The sequence below is a fragment of the Gopherus flavomarginatus genome, chromosome 1 (assembly GCF_025201925.1).
Source record: "Gopherus flavomarginatus isolate rGopFla2 chromosome 1, rGopFla2.mat.asm, whole genome shotgun sequence".
Taxonomy (NCBI): domain Eukaryota; kingdom Metazoa; phylum Chordata; order Testudines; family Testudinidae; genus Gopherus; species Gopherus flavomarginatus.
The window spans coordinates 113,669,062-113,687,188 of NC_066617.1; the positions used below are offsets into that span (position 1 = coordinate 113,669,062).

Genomic DNA, 18,127 nt, shown 5'->3' on the forward strand with positions numbered 1-18,127 from the left:
ATCAAGATTTACAGCAATAGGTTTTTGGATCCCAACCTGGAATCTTGATGTACAGTACATCATGCAAACTAAGTGACCAAAGGGGAAATTCAATACTAATTCACTAGAGGTATTACACTGACACTGGGCAATTTATAAAATCCAAGAGATTGCCAAGAGTCAATTTATCAATCCAGTCTTGTGTGTTGTATTGATCTTCATCAGTTGACCCTGATCCCATAAGCTGCTCCACGCAGGCAAACCTATATGCTCACTCTGAGCCCAAGTAAGATGAAGGGATCCAAAGAATAGGGTTTACATACATTACCTTTTAACATTTTTTTGAACCTTTTTTTTAAACTAGTTTTAACCTGAACAAAACTCATGGTATTGTTTCAATAAGATAAAAGCATTACCACAAGATTTCAAACAATCCCTTGAAATCTCCACTCTTAGTTACAGCCCTGGTTATATTGCTCTACATACTAAATACTGAAATTTGAGTGCAAAATTTATATTCCAATTAATGTATTTTATAAAATTGTGGTAAAAATGAGAAAGTTAGCAATTTTTCAGTAATAGGTTTGATTTTGTAAGAAAGTAGTTTTTAAGTGGGGTACACAAGACATATCAGACTCTCCAAAGTAGTACAATAGTCCAGAAAGGTTGAGCGTCACTCAGATATTGTGTCTGAGGGCTGATTTCTTCCTTCTCCTCCTCCCTATCTCTCTGTTGGCTTTTACAGCTTAGTGCACATGTGACTGGGGAAAAGAGGAAACCAGTCAAGTTTCAGTTGCTTTTGTAAGTCACTCCCTACATCAACGGTATTTTCAATTGTAATATATACACCTCTTCTGGAAAGCACTAACCGGAAGCATTTCTGTAATGATACCCCAGTGGATTTTTCCCTTTATTCTCATGGCATTACTCTGGAATGTGAATAACTCTGCAAATGTCTGCGTTCTAGATCACTTTTCCCACTGTAAATGTTCTGCTTAAGGCTTATAGCCAGGATCCCAGTGAAGTCAAGGGGAATCTTTCCACTGACTTCAATATGCTTTGGGTCAGGCCTCAAATGTTCTGATTTATCATTTTCTAAAGAGCCCAATTCTGCAGTCCTTAACATAGGAAATCCTTACTCTCACAAGCGGAGTCATTACACTCAGTGGGATTACTTGCATGAATATGGGCTGCAAAATGAGGCCCTAAGTGAACAAAATGAAAAATACATTTTCTTCAGGGCATCAGTAGGGTTGCCAAGCGTCCAGTTTTCAAAGGGACCCTGGCAGCTCTGGTCAGCACAGCTGACTGGGCCGCCAAAAGTCCATTTGCCAACAGCGGGGCAGGCAGGCTCGCTCCGTGCCTAGCTCCTGGGAAGCAGCAGCATTTCTCTCCAGCTCCTAGGTGGAGGGATAGCCAGGGGCTCTGCACACGGCCCCACCTACAGGTGTAGGCCAAAAGCCTAATGGGAAGAAATTGTCTCAAGTAAAATTGTACTCCTTTTTGCTAGCTTTGAATTCGTAAGAAGAAACTGTAGCCTTGAATTAGTAAGAAGAAATTGTTCTGAGTTTATTTTTTGCTGATTATGTTAACATTGGTTCTTAGAAGGATAGAAGTTTTATGGCTGTAATTGCCTTATTTACTGTTTGGTGTGAGTGAAGAATGTATTGTAATTAACTGAAAAAGGACAAGTAGGCTGGATGGTCAAGAAGGGAGTAGAGGAATCAAGAGGTACCAATTTTATCATCAATCACCCGGAGGGCAGACTGATGACCCTAAAGCAAAGGCATAAACCCCAAGGACAAGATAAGGAGTTGATCCAAAGGGACAGATAAGAAACAGCTGCGGATCCTTCCCGTAACAACTCAAAATAATGCTAATTAAGAACAACCTTGACTACCTCGTGGGTATGACACAGCAAGATATGGGAATTTATTGCTATAAAAGAAGGGTGTATTGCCATGGGACTTTGGGTTTGTTTTGCATCAACATTGGAGCTTTGAATACATTTGACAGAGGTCTAGCTCCCCTCCCTCATGTGCAGTTTCAGCTGGCCACTGGAATTGACCGAGCAACACTAAGGACCGATAACTATAAGATCCAGCTGCAGAACTCTGTGTGCGCGCATGTGCATATGTTGATTTCAATGCTTAAATTGTACTCTCAATAAACGCAGCGTATTGCCTTATCCCCTTTAAATAGATTCTCTGTGTTTCTTATAAGCATAACACAGGCGCCACGCTGAGCGTCAGCTCCACAGCTCCCATTGGCTGGAAACTGTGGCCAATGGGGCTGCAGGGGTAGCACCAGCGGGCGCGTGGGGCCCCCCTGGCTGCTCTGCCTAGGAGCCGGGGGGACAGCCCATTGCTTCCAGGGAGCCATGTGGGCTTCTGCCATCCCCAGGAAATGGCAGGGCCACCTGAGGTCATCACAACCTGGAGCCCGCACCCTGAACCCCCACACCACAACCCCCTGCCCCGTCTCCAAACCCATTCCAGCACTCAAACTCCCTCCCGGAGCCTGCACCCCGCATCTGTTCCCGTGCTCCAACCCCCTACCTCAGCTTGGAACCCGCTCCTACATCCCAAACCAGTCATCCCCAGTCCCACCCCAGAGCTCACATCTGCAGCCAGAGCCCTTATCCCCTCCCACACCCCAACCCCCCGCCCCAGCCTAGAGTCCCCTCCCACACTCTGAACCCCTTGGCCCCAGCCAACAGCCCCCTCTGAATCCCAGTCTCCTGCCCCAACCTGCTGAAAATGAGCGAGTGAGCAAGGGCGGGGGAGAGCAAGCAACAGAGGGACAGGGAGTGGAGTGAGTGGGGGGTGGGGCCTCAGGGAAGGAGTGGGGTGGAGGCAGGGCAAGCGTATTCAGTTTTCTACAATTAGAAAGTTGGCAACCCTAGATACCAGCAATACACAAGACACCTATCATGGAATTATGCTCTGACAGAGTATAATCTAACATTCTTTAGCATGGCCATCCAAATGCTAATGGAGAAGCTCTAGTTTAAAACAACATAACATAACATAACATAAAATAAAATAAGAGAAAAGATAGAGTTCTTAATGTTACATAAATACAAACAGCTGTAGTTACAGTGGCAGTTGAGGTTCTAAAATACAGTGAAAATTTTAGTGTATTTGCATTGCCTTTTTTAAACTAATATAGAATAATGGTATTGGGCAACAGCTTTCCTAAAAAATAATAAAAGCTAAATATAAACTCAAATTCCTTCATTCCTTTATTGCTCATCATATGAAAATGCTTAGAACACATTTTTAATGCATCTGTATAATGTCTTTTGTAACCACCTGGTCCGTCACTCTTACTGGCTGTTGATCTGTGCTGTTAAAACACTTCTTAAGCAACTTGCTTATTTTAAAAATAGCTACATACATTTTAAAAGATGAGCGCAGATATCTTTCACTGAACGAAGGCTCTCTGCTACTAGATAATATTTTTAGAAACAGGATGCTGCAAGAAAATAACCTCATCCCCAAGAAGAGAAAAACAAACTAATTAAAGAAGTTTTAAAACTGACTATTCCTTTGATTAATTTAAATGCAAATGTACAAATCTTCAAGATTATACCACATAAAATAAACTGAGGTAAAGACTCAGTATAAAATCTGCCTGAAATATAGAAAAGGCACAAGAGAGCCTTAAAAGAAAAAATCAAAGCAAATTTCAAACACTGGACCCAAACTGTTAATAGTGTGAACCATCTCTTTTATTTCTCAATTCTTTCAAACTGCAGAAATGGATAACGTGTATGGCATAACCACTTATAGCCCCACTAACTCAAGCATGAAAAGAAAATCACGACTCTAAGATCTATGAATTCAAATATGAAAAGAAGTTTTAAAAGCAGTGCCTTAATTCTAGAATGCCGTGCACTGAGGTTAACTCCATAACGAAGGCCAGACACTAACATTTACTACTGAAAGACAACAAATCATGTAAAAAAGGGAAGTATACCTTAGAAAATCATCCCGTTTGTTAGAGCAGACTGAAGTAGACTGAGTCCTGTGCTTGCTGCCCCTGACATAGGTAATACCAGCATTGCCTCTCTGCAGCATTACAGCTGCTCTGTTTAGCATGCTTTTTCTAATTTTGGGGGGACACAGACCATTTTTAGGCTACTTAAGTAGTCCCAGCTTGCTGCCAAGTAATTAACAGCCAACATCTACAAAACACAGAACAGCAGCTCCCTGGGAACGTCTGCAGCACCAACTCAGAAGTATAAAGAACTCAAGCTGCAAACCTCACAAGAATGCCAGTACTTCCTGCTTTTGACCTGGTTGGAAATACCACAAGAATAGCCTTAAATGGCTGATTTAAGCAAATTTAGGGCTTCCTGTGAAATCATTCGGTTGGAACCCCTCCTGCAGTCTCCTTTCATTCTCCTCTACTAAACTTGCCACAGTGGTGCCAGTTTTCATGTGGACATTGCCTATGAAGACTTAGACCTCCATATATCATCAGAGCAGGGGTTGGCAACATTTCAGAAGTGGTGTGCCGAGTCTTCATTTATTCACTTTAATTTAAGGTTTCGCGTGCCAGTAATACATTTTAATGTTTTTAGAAGGTCTCTTTCTATAAATCTATAATATATACCTAAACTATTGTTGTATGTAAGTAAATAAGGTTTTAGAAATGTTTAAGAAGCTTCATTTAAAATTAAATTAAAATGCAAAGACCCCCGGACTAGTGGCCAGGACCTGGGCAGTGCAAGTGCCACTGAAAAAAATCAGCTTGCATGCAGCCTTCAGCACATGTGCCATAGGTTGCCTACCCCTGCATCAGAGCATAATGGCCATCATTAAGGAAGTAAGTCATATTCACATAAGTATTGTCTTCGATTCAAAAGAAGAATTAAAACAATCTCATCTGCCAGAGAACATTCTTTTGCTGTTCAAATACTCACTTCAGACTGAACGTTAAAAGGATTTGCATCAATTCTTTCAACTACTCTGGGTAATTAAACGCTAATTTACTCTGCTTACATGTTACTAGATGATCAGGCTGACAGAAATAACAGAGATCCAGAAAGACCAAGCCCAACAGTTTAATGTTTTTACATTGTTCAAACCCTTTGTCCCTCTTCCTGCCCCCACATCCCAAAAATGTATTTATTTCAATCCATCGACTAGTATTAGCACACATCACTTGATTAATTCCCAAATTGGGAATCCTTTGAAGTTATTTTTGATGCAAAGACTTCGATAATTGCTTATTGGAAGCACTGCACACTGAAAACAGCTGAAGCATCATACAATGATTTAAAATTAATCATATTCCTGTCCTGGGATTTATAATATTCCTAAAATAAAGAATAGGAACTTCCCACAAAATCTCATGCTACTGAAAAAAAAAAATTCTGAAATAAGCCTCCTTGTAAAGTTACCAGTGTTTCACGAAGGCAAGTGTCTTTTTGTGGGGTTTGCCAGAGCCCACGCAGCATCCACTGTGGCCTGTCTGGGAAAGGCCCTCAATCTCCCAAACCCTTCTTTCTGCAAATACCCTCCTTCAGTTTTATCAAATTTACACTTCTAAACCTTTGGCCAGGTAAAAAAGGCAACTTAAAACCAACAGATTTTTGCCAACTCACAATATTTGGTGTTCTTCTGAAAGCTCCTACATCATTTCATGGTAACTGCGGTCCCTCGAAGGCACTCATTCTAGGTTCCCAGCTTCTCAGCCATCACCTCTCTTGGGCAGAGACCCACATCTCTCCCTCCCGACCAGGGTTTTTCCAAGCTGCACAGTTCAGCCTGCCTACATTGTTATATCCCCAGAAAGCCACACTGTCTCAACAGGCCAGCACCTGCACTTGGCTTTCTCTTTGAAGGTTATGAGCAGCTGTAATTGCCAGCAGTCACAAGTTACCATACAGCTCTCTATAAGCAATCACATTTATTCTTAAGGTAAAAGCATTAGAGAGAAAACATTAAAAATAGTAAATATATGCATGCTAAAAGCTTACGAGAGGTCACCCATCAGTCTTCTACAGCCTCACTAGATTAAGTCCTTCCAACTCCTCCCTGAAAGGATTGGGGGCCCCCTTGAACAGAAGGCCCTGTCTGTTTGCTGGACCAGAAAGAAGACTGAGTACATTTAAACTCAAGCTATCTATCCAAAAGTCCTTTCTTTGTCTGTTGGTTGCTGGAGAACACAGTTTGAACTAGTATATGCAAGCCTCTGCAGGTAGTAGTACTTTTCTGGAGGAGTTACAACTTGAGTGAAATTGCCTGATCACCCCCTCCCTCCCCCCACAGTTCTTAGCTCCGGAAAGAAGCTAAGAACAGCCTACTCTTAGGTTCTCCTGTTCACTCAGACATGAATCTCACAACATGCTAGTATCTCTCTTAATAGTGTTTTACCGTAAGACCTCCCCTTGTGCATGAAGTCCATTTCCTACCTTCATGTCTTCTGCTTTACGTCAACAACTCAAGCAACCTAGCTGCAATGCAGCACAAGCCCAAAAAACCTGTCAGTTATTAACCGAGGCCTCCTAGTAACACACAGGCAAGGTCATGTTAAATTTCCTTGTGAAATATAGGAGTCCATTTAATATTTAGCCTTTCAAGATCAAGATTCTCAAACTTCATCTTGCCAGTTTGCAACCAGACTATTAGCATATACGTTCATATTTTAGCCCAATGTGAATTGAAGTAGCCAAGTAATAAACTCCTGACACACAGAAAGAGATTAATTATAAACAGTAGCTGGGGCAGCACTGCTACAATGCAGAAATCCATGCTCCTCAGCAATGTCAAGCTAGTACAGCTAGTTTACTTATTTAATATTGATCAGTTTCTGTAAACTAAAAGGCAACCGCTGCCCATCACCAATCGTTCTATCACAGTGGTTCTCAACCCCCCATCCCCCCCTCCCCCCCGACACAGACCACTTGAAAATTGCTGAGCGTCTCGGCGAACCACTTAATGATCTTTCCAATTGTTGTTTGTACCATTAGCTAACTATTGTAAAGTGCTTTGGATAAAAGCACTACATAAAATCTTAAAAACTTTTTTTGTTCTACAAATAAAAGCACACAACTCATATTTTAATATCAGTAGTCTTACCTTTCTAATGTGATGGATGTGCCCTCTCTCCTCCGCTGAAGCAGCCCCCGAGCTGGGGCTGGGAAGGCGGGGGCAAGGCTCTCTCTCCTGCCACAGAGCTGAGGCTGGGAAGGAAGGTCATCTCTCCCCAGCAACCGTAGCCCTGGAGTTGGGGAAAGTCACCTCTTTCTCTGGCCACCGCAGCCCTGCACGTCCCAAATTTCCCCCAGTCCCTCTTCTCACCCCACTGCCCCCTCCCACCCACCCCTTATTCCCCCCAAGGCCACTACCTCACCTTACATGTGCATCTTCTCCAGGGTCCAGGCACTTAATTAGTGGAGCTATGCCTGCACAGCTCCACTCATTAGGTGGGTGGCCCTTCATTCTCTCATGTGCAGCCACCCAGGTGCACATCTTAGTGGGAGCTATCCACGGAGCACACTTTGAGACCCCCTGTTCTATTGCACATCACTCAGAGGGCAACTAACTTTAAAAAATTTTGCTCTTAATACCATGTGAACAGAATTTGACCACAATAACCATCCTAGAAATTTTTTCACCTCAAAAGGCAAAAAACGTATGCCTACTATGTACAAGGACCACATGCACTACTATCATTTACTTCCAGAGCACAGCCGCCAACTTTCTTTCTGCAGTAATTTGTGTTTTACAATACAACTTTATGAAGCATATTTTTTATAAAGCATATCCTTTCACACACATTGCGTCCCCAAAACAGGCTGGGGTTACAAAGTTGAAATAAAAATACAAAAGCAGAGAAGGGGAAAAAATGTCAAGAGAAAAATTCTTGCATCCGTCATGGCGAGGTTGTGCAAAGGTGCAGAGAAGATAGTACACAAATTGAGGGAGTTAGGAATAAGAGACCAGATCTTTGAACTAAGACACAAATCAGAATGGTTTTAAAAACTTCTGGGCCTGTGTATTGGTACATGAAATGAATGAGGAGCCAACAGGAGTTGTCTGATATGGGTGACATGTCACACTTCATACCTGTGAGAAGTTTGGCACCAGCAAAAACTGAAGTTGGGAGGACTGTGCTTGGGGTTGATAGACCAGTAGAGAATGGAGTCCGGCAGAGTTAGCTGCCCAGTTTACCCCAAACTTCCTCAGCAGACTGCTATCAAAACCCCAGACCAAACCCCAAACTCAAGTACACAGAAGTTCTCTCTTCTCCTACCCCTCAACTGGTTCTGTGGTTTTCGTAACAGCCAGGGGTGATGGGCTTTTCAACGTATCTGCTCACAAATCTATTTCATCTCTAATTTTGGATTAGATCCCATTTTCAAAAAATATTATAGTTTGCTCTTAGGATCAGAGAATGTTTACATTGTGTGTCCTGCAGAGTAAGCACTTGTCAAGGCTGAAATTACAATGCAACTATATTTTTTTAGACACTATTCCTTACTGCAAAGTAAGTTAGAAAAATAAGCATGGAGTACGTGAAAGTGGCCACTGCAAGACCACATATACAGAATTAATTGGCAACGCAAACTTATCTCCCCCAAATTAGCCAGGTGAACTTAATTCATGAATCACTGAGAAAATAAATATTTCAGACAATACTGATTTATAGCAACAGACTAGGGACCTTTCAGCTGTAAACAGAATTGTTGCTGTCAGCTCAATAGCAAACCAGAAATAGAAAGCACTTAAATATCTGAAAATTCAATTGTTTGAGAGTTGAGGTGAAAATAGCAAGATGTGCACAAACAGTATTTTTGCATGATGAACTTAGCAAACACTCCAAGAAAAAAAAAATCTATAAACTGATTAGTCAGTGAGAATAAACATGTTCCAAATGTATTACACAATCAAGCAGCTGATTTTATAATATATTTATACTTCTAAGGCACCAGATATAAAACTTTGCTCTTCATTTGTCTTTGGACTAAAACACTATTAAATATTCTGCAGGTAACAACTCAAATTCAAAGACTAACAATCAAAAACAATTCAAAAATCCAAACAAGTCAGCCTTACCTAGATCAAAAGACATGGTTTTCATGTATGCTGATACCAAATTCACTCTAATGCTGCTGTATGCACCAGTAATCGAGTTCACAGTGTTAATGATCATATGACAGGTTCACATATACCCCATTTACAAATTTTGTAGATCATTGAGAAGGAGTTCTAATCAGATGCTCAGTATATACTGAAAGTTTACAGTTTACAGACATAGCATGTAATAGCCCCACCTCTTTGACGGCATGCCTGTTTTGTGTAAGGGAGAGAGAGAGGGCTGGAGCAAGCAAGCAAAACTAACAAGAGAGGAGAGAGAGTCAGTTGGAAGAGGTTTTATTCCTGTTAAATAGAAAAACAAGGGAATCAACTTATGTAACCTTCAAACCACAGGAGCAAAGCATGGGGAAAACACAGTAAGTGGTTTTCATCTAATGCCTCAGCTATTTTGGAAGTTTCTACAACTGTTGATTTCACCACTGTATAAAAAAACAAGGTTAAATGATAAAATCAGTAGCCCTTTCCTCTGGTTGATACTTACAGTCCCATTGTTACTAAGTGACTTTTGTTTCCAAAATCCTTTTCATTGTGCAAACAGAGCGTGTTTAAACTGCTTCTTTGAACTAAAGTAAAGGTGAAGATTAGAACTCCAGAGCAGAGGTACAACCGAAAAAGATTCTACAATGTATTCATAAAATGCTGGCTTTTTTGGTGTAGAATGGAAATAGAATGAGGTCACTGGAATGAATCCAGTTTTAAAATAGTAAGGCTCTTGCACCCTGTGCTTGGCAATGCCTTGGTACATATTTTGATGGCATCTCAAAAAAACCTGACATGCTGCAGCATTGCAAGTAGCTAAAAAGTTCAATTTTTGAGGAACAGTCCTTGCCACAAATACTGAAGGAAGGCACAGGGTCAGAGGATGAAGCCAGTACACTGGTAGCACTTGAGGCCTACTGACTGCACTTTCCTCTTCACTCTCCTCTGTCTCAACCACCTCTCTCTTCTGACTCTTTGCTTGCAGGTAAATGTAAGGAAAGAGATAAATCAGAGTCAATTTTGTATTGTGTAAATGCAAATCATCTTAGAAAAGTACAGACATTAGATGAACTGGAAAGAGTAATATTACTATTAACAAACAAACTGTTGAAGATTCCCAAGTCTAGTTTGCTAAGAACCCCACCCCTTTTCCTTCATGCCCTGTTGACCTTGTAAGACAATTACCCTGTTGCAGGTGTCATTTTGCTCAGACCGTATCAAACAGTATCCATGACTAACAAAGTGGTCAGCAAAATAAAATACATAAATGCAACGTATCTGGTTTCCTCCACACCCAAAGAGATGGTGCGACAGGGACAAATGCTGCCCAAGCTTGGCGGCAGGGGGACAGGGGAGGAGGAGGAGGAAAGAAAAGGAGGGGAAAAAAAAGCTTAAAAGCCCTGGATGAATTTCATTCTGGGGCAAGAGGAACAGACTGGGTTAAACCTGGCTGACTGTTCTTGGTAAATTTGGATAATGTGAACCAGAACATGGCACATGTTCATTCACAGCACCAGGGCCGTAGCAACAATGAACGTGGCTCCCTCCGAACATATGTCTGGGGCCCCTTACAATGCAGAAACTGGAATGCGGTATTTATTTTATACAATATACAGGATTCATATTATGTATACATAGGCCTACAGTGTACATGTACTCTGTATTTACGCAAAGCGCTTCTTTCGAGCCTTGTTCTCCGCAAATTGGTTAATCAATGCGTCATATCCAGAGATCTGGCAATCTTGTTTTCGATTGAGATAACTGCAAGCGCAGAAAGCCTGTCATCTGTCATGGTTGAGCGCAGGATATTCTTGATCAGTTTCATTCTGCTGAAGCTCCTTTCAGCACCAGCGACAGTAACTCGTGTGGTCAGAAGAATTCTGATGCAAATACAAAGATTCGGATATATCTCCTGAAGGCTGTTCTTGTATATGTATGTTAAAAAATTGTTTGCCGTGACAAGTCCTCTCTCTTTCTCGATGACATAAATAAAACGATTCAATTCCATTATGAGTTCGTTGGCATCAATGTCTCCCATTTTTCTTTCAAAATTTTTGCTTTGATTCTCCAGTTCATTTTCTCTGTGACACTGCTTCAGGCTGTTAGCGTTGTACAGAAATCCAAACAACTTATACCACTCCACGAGTTTGTCAAATCGCGCCGAAACAGAAGATATGGCCTGATCAGTGAGAACAAGAAAGAACTGCGATTTGAATTTTTCTTCGGCAGAAAGACGACTCGAATCATCAGCACATTCGTAATCAAACATTCTCTTCTTACGTCGCACCCTGGTTTCTGGAAACACCTGCTCAATACTCATATGCTCTGCTATTTCACGTGCATTTGTGACCACAGAGTTATATCCTGTATTTTGATAGTCTTCCAAAAACTTCATTGTAGCACCGACTTCTGCCTGCAGGACATCAATTGACACATCTGGTGACTGAATTAATTTGCTGGTTTTATTGACGTGAAATAGTATATCGTACCACATGTACACAGTCAGAACAAAAGGCCACGTAGTAACATGGTCTAAAAGCGCACTGGCTTCTGTTGCTGTATTGCCATCTTTCTTTTCGAGCGCATATTCTAGCAAAGATGACAAAGCATTGCACAATTCTTCAAGGTGATAACGCAATGGCTTCACAGCATCAATTCTCGACTCCCAACGAGTGTCCAATAACCCTTTAACAGATATTGGCATATGTTCTTGAAGTATATCCCAACGTGAAGCTGAAGAAGAAAAGATAACGTATATTCTGTTAATCAGACCGAAAAAGTCAACGGCATATTTCGATGACTTTGCTGCGTCTGAGATCACAAGATTCCAAGTGTGAGCTCCATATGGTACATACAAGGCATGGTCATTTATTTCTAGCATGCGGGCTTGAACTCCTTTATTCTTTCCTCTCATATTTGCGCCGTTATCATAAGCTTGGCCTCTCATATCAGCAATGTCTATTCCTAAGTTGTTTGCCTTTTCAAGAAACGCTTCCAATAAGCCCTCGCCAGTTGTATCATGAACATTAAGAAAACCAACAAACGCTTCACGAATATTGACACTATCTTCACCGTTGCATTCAACAAAGCGTAACACCACAGACATCCGTTCTTCATGTGACACGTCGGGAGTACAGTCAAAAATAACTGAATAATATTTTGCTTTTTTAAGCTGCACTGTGTTGGCCTCTTGAATGTTACTGGCAACAAGTTGAATCAGCTTGTTTTGGATCTGTGGATTGACGTACTGAACATGCGTCTCTGCCTTCCTAATCCTCTGTAAAAGTTCGCTGAGGACAGTATCATACTTTGCAAGCAATTCAAACAGTCCCAAAAAGTTGCCATTCGAAGGATCGCCGAGCTTTTCATTACTTCCTCGAAATGCCAAGTTTCTTTCAGACAAGAAAATAATGACGACATCAACCATGCGTTTGACAACATTTCTCCAGAAATCTTTCTTTCAGAAAAGCCTGCAATTCGAGTTGGTCAATAGATGTACGGTTTACTATGCCTGACCGAAGGTCAAACCATTTCACCATACAGTCTTGATGACCTTTGCCTGTTTCATGCTGCTGAAGTCTTTTTGACAGTGCTTTCCAAGCAGATGTTCCACGACGTAGCAGTATGTCGCCAGTGCCAAATTACAACAAAAACAAAAAATGGCATCTTCCTGAACTGAGTACATTAACCATGAACGTCTTATTTTCTCGCCATTTGCCATGGTTCGATAGAAATGAGTACTTGTGAACCTCCGTCTTTCCTCGTTAAATGGAAATTCGTAACTTTCATTCTGCTGCGGTGGGCCACGTGCAGCAATGTCACACACTTGCCTGTCCGATATTATAGACGGCCAATCTCCTGGATCATCAGTCAGTGGTTCAGATTCAGATACTTCTTTCCCAGCAGCAGCTGGAATATCTGTCACAGTTTGTTTGGTAGAACAACTGGCTTCACCTTCGACCTCACTTGAAGCACTTCTGGATACGATTCGTCGCTGCTAGCGCTGTCCGTTTCATGTGCCTGTACCTGTACATTGGATTGCAGCGCAAAATACGTTGACAACTTTGGAATTTTCTCAAGTTCCTTCTCGGCATCTTTTGCTGCCTTTTGTTTACTAGCTCCGCTCTTATACATTCTCTTAGACATCACAAAGCACGCTTCTGCGTTCGAAACGATAAAAAACTAAACAACTAAATTAATAACATTTATCCGCCGACCGCCATTATGAACGCAAATACACATTCTTTGAATGGGTCCAACTAAAATTCGAAACTGACCGACAGACAACTGATGTAGCCAATAGCATTATGATGTATCATAATGACTTCACGGTTTTGTCAGTAAAACCGACATGGATTGTGCAATAGCATCAATAAATGTCACTTACCTAGTTATACCTTACATTTTCTTTTGCCACTTTTAAGGGCCTCCTTCCTTGTGGGGCCCCCTCCGGTCGGAGGTTACGGAGGGCGCTCGCTACGCCTCTGCACAGCACTGAAGTAATCTTCCTCAATAACTGTTCAGATGATATATTTGCTTTGCTTTCCTCTGACTTTTTGCACATGCCACAACTCTGCCTCTGTCTACAGGAAGACTGGAAGGTGATATGTAAGATGGTGCAAGTGAGTATAAGGTGGTGTAACTTGCACACCAAGTGAACAGAAGAGATACATATAGCAGGAAAAGTAACTGACAGGATAGCGTAGATCATAAGTGCTGGAATTAGGGGTTCTGGGGTACTGCTGCACCCCCTGGCTTGAAGTGCTTTCCATCATATATGGGGTTTACAGTTTGGCTCAAAGGCTCTCAACACCCCCACTATACTAATTGTTCCAGCACCTCTGATGTAAGTTAAATTAGTTAAAGTTCATACTTTAACTCAGCTCCTCTTTCAGTACCTGAGCACAGAAATTATACCATCTTAGACTTGCATCATGTTCAACTTCGCTTTCTTTTTTTTTTTTTTTTTTTTATTATTCTTCCCTGTCCAAATGCCTTATTTCACCACTCCCTTTGTATCTTTATCCCACTCCTGACTTCCTGCTTTCTTCTATATTTTCTTTAATGCTTTCTTGCTGTAACTGGAAACTCTTTCACCCTAAAGGTGCAAGGTAACACCACTTCCATTCAAATTCCTTGTTAAAATTCCTTTCTTCCAAGAGCTCACCAGTCAAAGCCACCTGCATAAAATCTCTTACTCATCTATCGTAGAAATCCTGCTACACTTTTAAGACAGAGCCATTTGGGGTCATGCAGTACACTGGGCGTGTGTTTGGTACCATGGCAAATACAGTGTTAGAGGTTTAAAAAAACCACTGTCACCGTAATTCATCAAAACCCAGTTCATGCTGAAGAATTTTACCAGGATCTAAGCCCCGAAGAAGCATTACAAGAGGTAAGTGCCTCTGTTACTGACTAGTTAGCCTCACTTGTACATCCTGCTGGGAATTTCACTTTCCCCACTCTGAAATATGTTTTACTCTCCATCTTCTCCTCATGTCTGGATGTGTTATGAAGCAGGTGGTGGGGTTGAACTGCGCTTTCTAAATCTGAATCCAAATTTGTATGAGTTCGTATCAGATCATTCACTCTGTCTACCACCTCCCAGCTTTGATAGATAGGATTACTTGATAATGAAAGTACATATTTAAAGGCACAGTCCACTACAAAAAAACAACATTTCCTATTACCACACATAGGCAATTTTAGTAGGGAAAGCACTTAAAAGCCAATCCCAATGGTGTTTTGCCTCCATAACAGATGCAATATTGGATCCCAAAAGGATATGTAACCTACTTCAAAAAAACAAAACCAAAAACACAAAAACAGTATTTTGAACATTCAAAAACCCCAAGGGTAACTAATCCCCAACAAGTAACATTTTCACCAATTTTAAGGAAGCAAGTACCTAAAAACTAGTATTCCCCACAGCCCTGCTTAGTGCTATATATATGCAAAACAAGTATTATTACATTTATTAATAATTAGTTTACTATCTTTGTATTGAATAGTCGGTTCTCTGGAACTGGGCCACTAATTATTTCCTTTCTGGTACAGATGTTGAGTCCTATCAGCAGAGTTTTGCCAAAACACACAATATATTTTATAACAATTTTGCTTCTGTTATTTTAAAAACTTTGACACATATTTTGACTTTGAATGCTCAAATGCAAGTCCAATTTGTATATATCTGAAATCGGAACACAACCTTGCAAATCCTAGTTTTCCTCTACTCCAACATGTTTAGGGATGATCTCATTCACTCTCTCACCGAGGTGAGCAAGCAGGAAAACTGAATTTCAGCAAACAGTAGGAGTCCATGTTTCCTTCAAAAATAATTTTAAATTCTACTGTTTCTTTATTTTGAAATTAACCCCTCCCCAACAATTGTATTTTCGGGCGGGGGTGGGGAGTGACAGCAGAATAGAAAGACATGCTATCAAATGGAGTTCTGCCCACTCCAGCTGGTTTAGTAGGTTTTTTGAACCCATTACAAATATCTTAAAGAGAATATCAATATATTGATGAATGCTTGGAGTGAACACTTGGTAAATTTAAAAATGAGAAGAACTGTAAAGAGGAGACGCTGTGATTCCCCATCCTTGAGGATCTGAATGAGAAGCCCAAGTCCTCTCAAACCGACAGACAAATACCTTTCAATTTAATTTCCAGCAGTAATTCAAACACTACCAAGTATGTATTGCAAATTTAGCACCACATTCAGAGATGAAGGGTGGGTCATTGGTTAGGCTTTGGCCTGGAAAACCTGTGTTCATTTCTTCATATTATTCATCTGGATTTCAATAGTGACTGAAGGCCCTAGCCAGGGTCAGGAGCCCATTGTGCTAGATCCTGCAAACACACAATAGAATACAGTCCCCCGCCCCCAAAGAGACTATCCTCTAGCAGACAAAAAGAGATGTAAGAAAAACACAACACAAAAGCAATTTGCTGTAAGTATAATACAATTTCTCTTTTCCATTTCTCGTACGTAAAACCCCTCCCCATGACCTCCTGTGTCCAGCTTCTTTAAACTCCTTGCTTGGCCTGACTGTCCTCCTTCCGCCCTTCCCATAGTAACAAATTCAGCCTCGTTTGCAGAGACTCTCATGCAACAAGGAAAAAAAAAATCTTTTCAAAGATGGTTCTGTCCCACTTTCCCACCCCACCATGTGCGGGAGTGGTGGAGACAGAGGAAAGGAGAGCTTCCTGATCACCCCTGAACAGTCCACATGGCCCAAGCCTATCCCAACACACAGTGTCCTGGCTCTGGTGACTCTCAATCCCTTTCCCTGCAGGCAGGTAGGGGGGAGGAGGAAGAGAGTTTGTGTGTCCTCATCCCAGGGTCAGTATCTGTTCCACTGGAGACCTCCCATGTGACCATGAGCTAATGACTTAGGGTACTGGCCTATGGGAATCAGCCTCCCAGCCTGGGTCAACAGACTCAAGTTAGTGGGGCTTGTGCTAGCAGTCTAAAAATAGCTGTATAAACAGCACTTTGAAGTTGCAGCTCAGGCTGGATCTTGGGTGTTGGACTCAGCTGCAACTCAGCTCCCCATCTGGAAAATAGGGTAATAGTCCTTCCCTACCTCAAAGGGGTGTTTTGAGGATAAATACATTATAAATGGCAAGGTGCTCAGATAATATGGTAACGGTGCCATAAAAGTATGATACACAGTGACTGATTTTAAAGACAGATACTATCATCAATATAGTCTGAACTCCTGCACATAAGCCATACATCTATGCAGTAAGCTACTACTCAGTATGAGAAAAGATTGCAGAATATAGAGATCTACTCAGATAACAGTCAAAAAAGAGAATAGATTAGCAGTCTGCCTATTAAATAAGGTACAGAACAGGGGTCTCAAACACACGGCCCGTGCCCGTGCCCGCCCCCTCAGCCTACCTCCAGGCGAGGGATGGGGAAACTACACCCGTGGGATTGCCCCCTCAAGCCCCGTGCCTCTCTCTGAAACTGCTGGCATCGTATCCCGCGGAGGGGAGGCGGGGGGTAAGAAGCAGAGGGCTCCGTCCGTGTGTTGCCCTGGCTTCTAGGCACCTCCTCCTGCAGCTCCCATTGGCTGGGAACGGGGAACCACGGCCAATGGGAGCTTCAGGGGAGGCACCTCCCCCAGGGGCCACAGGGACATGGTTCCAGCTACTTCCGGGGGCAGCAGCCTGCCCTGGCCCTGGCCCACACCGCTGCCACCCCAACCCCCTGCCCTGAGCCCCCTCCTGCACCTCTCACCCCAACCCCATGCTCCGAGCCCCCTGCTGCATCCCCCACCCATTCTGCACCCGAACCCCGTGCCGAGCCCCCTGCCTGCACCTCAATCCCGTGCCCTGAGCCCCCTGCCTGCACCCCACAGCCCAACCCCGTGCCCTGAGCCCCCTGCTGCATCCCACACCCCTTTGCACCCCAATCTCCTGCCCTGAGCCCCCAGCCTGAACTTCAACCCCCTGCTGCACCCCCACTCCCTGCCCTGAGCCCCCTGCTGCATCCCACACCCGTTCTGCACCACGAGCCCCCTGCCTGCACTCCCACCACACTCCTCATACATCCTCTGGGGGCAGGGAGGGAGCGGAATTGGGGTGGGGACTTCAGGAAAGGGGTGGGAAGAGGTGGGGCCTCATGGAAGGGGTGGAGTGGGGGCAGGGCTGGGGGCAGAGAGAGGGGAGTGTGTCAGTGATGCGGCCCTCAGGCCAATGAACTAGCCCTCATGGTCATTTGAGTTTGAGACCTCTGGTATAGAACATGACCATCAAAGACACTGTAGCCTGGGGAGTGTGTGTGGGGGGGCAGCTGAGTAATCTCAGAGCTAGGGCTGTCGATTAATCGCAGTTAACTCATGCGATTAACTAAAACAAATTTATCACGGTTAGAAAAATTAATCATGATTACCTCGCAGTTTTAATCGCACTATTAAATAGAATACCAATTGAAATTTATTAAATATTTTGGATGTTTTTCTACATCTTCATATATATTATATTTTGTGTTGTAATAGAAATCAAAGTACATTATTTATTCCAAATATCTGCACTGTAAAAAA

General features: G+C 42.5%; 1 protein-coding gene across 5 annotated transcripts in view; it reads right to left on the minus strand.

Moving 5' to 3' along the window:
- Positions 1-18,127, minus strand: part of FGD4 (FYVE, RhoGEF and PH domain containing 4) — a 217,671-nt gene that overhangs the window by 90,316 nt on the left and 109,228 nt on the right. Inside the window, exon 1 of one of the 5 annotated variants that reach the window (XM_050918303.1) lies at positions 9,051-9,231. The exons of 3 other annotated variants lie outside the window; for them this stretch is intronic. In XM_050918303.1, the coding sequence (XP_050774260.1) occupies positions 9,051-9,147 (97 nt within the window). In that variant the 5' untranslated portion in view covers positions 9,148-9,231. Of the gene's footprint in view, positions 1-5,593; positions 5,602-9,050; positions 9,232-18,127 lie in introns of those variants that run through there. One more of the 5 variants, XM_050918342.1, reaches the window with a different exon arrangement.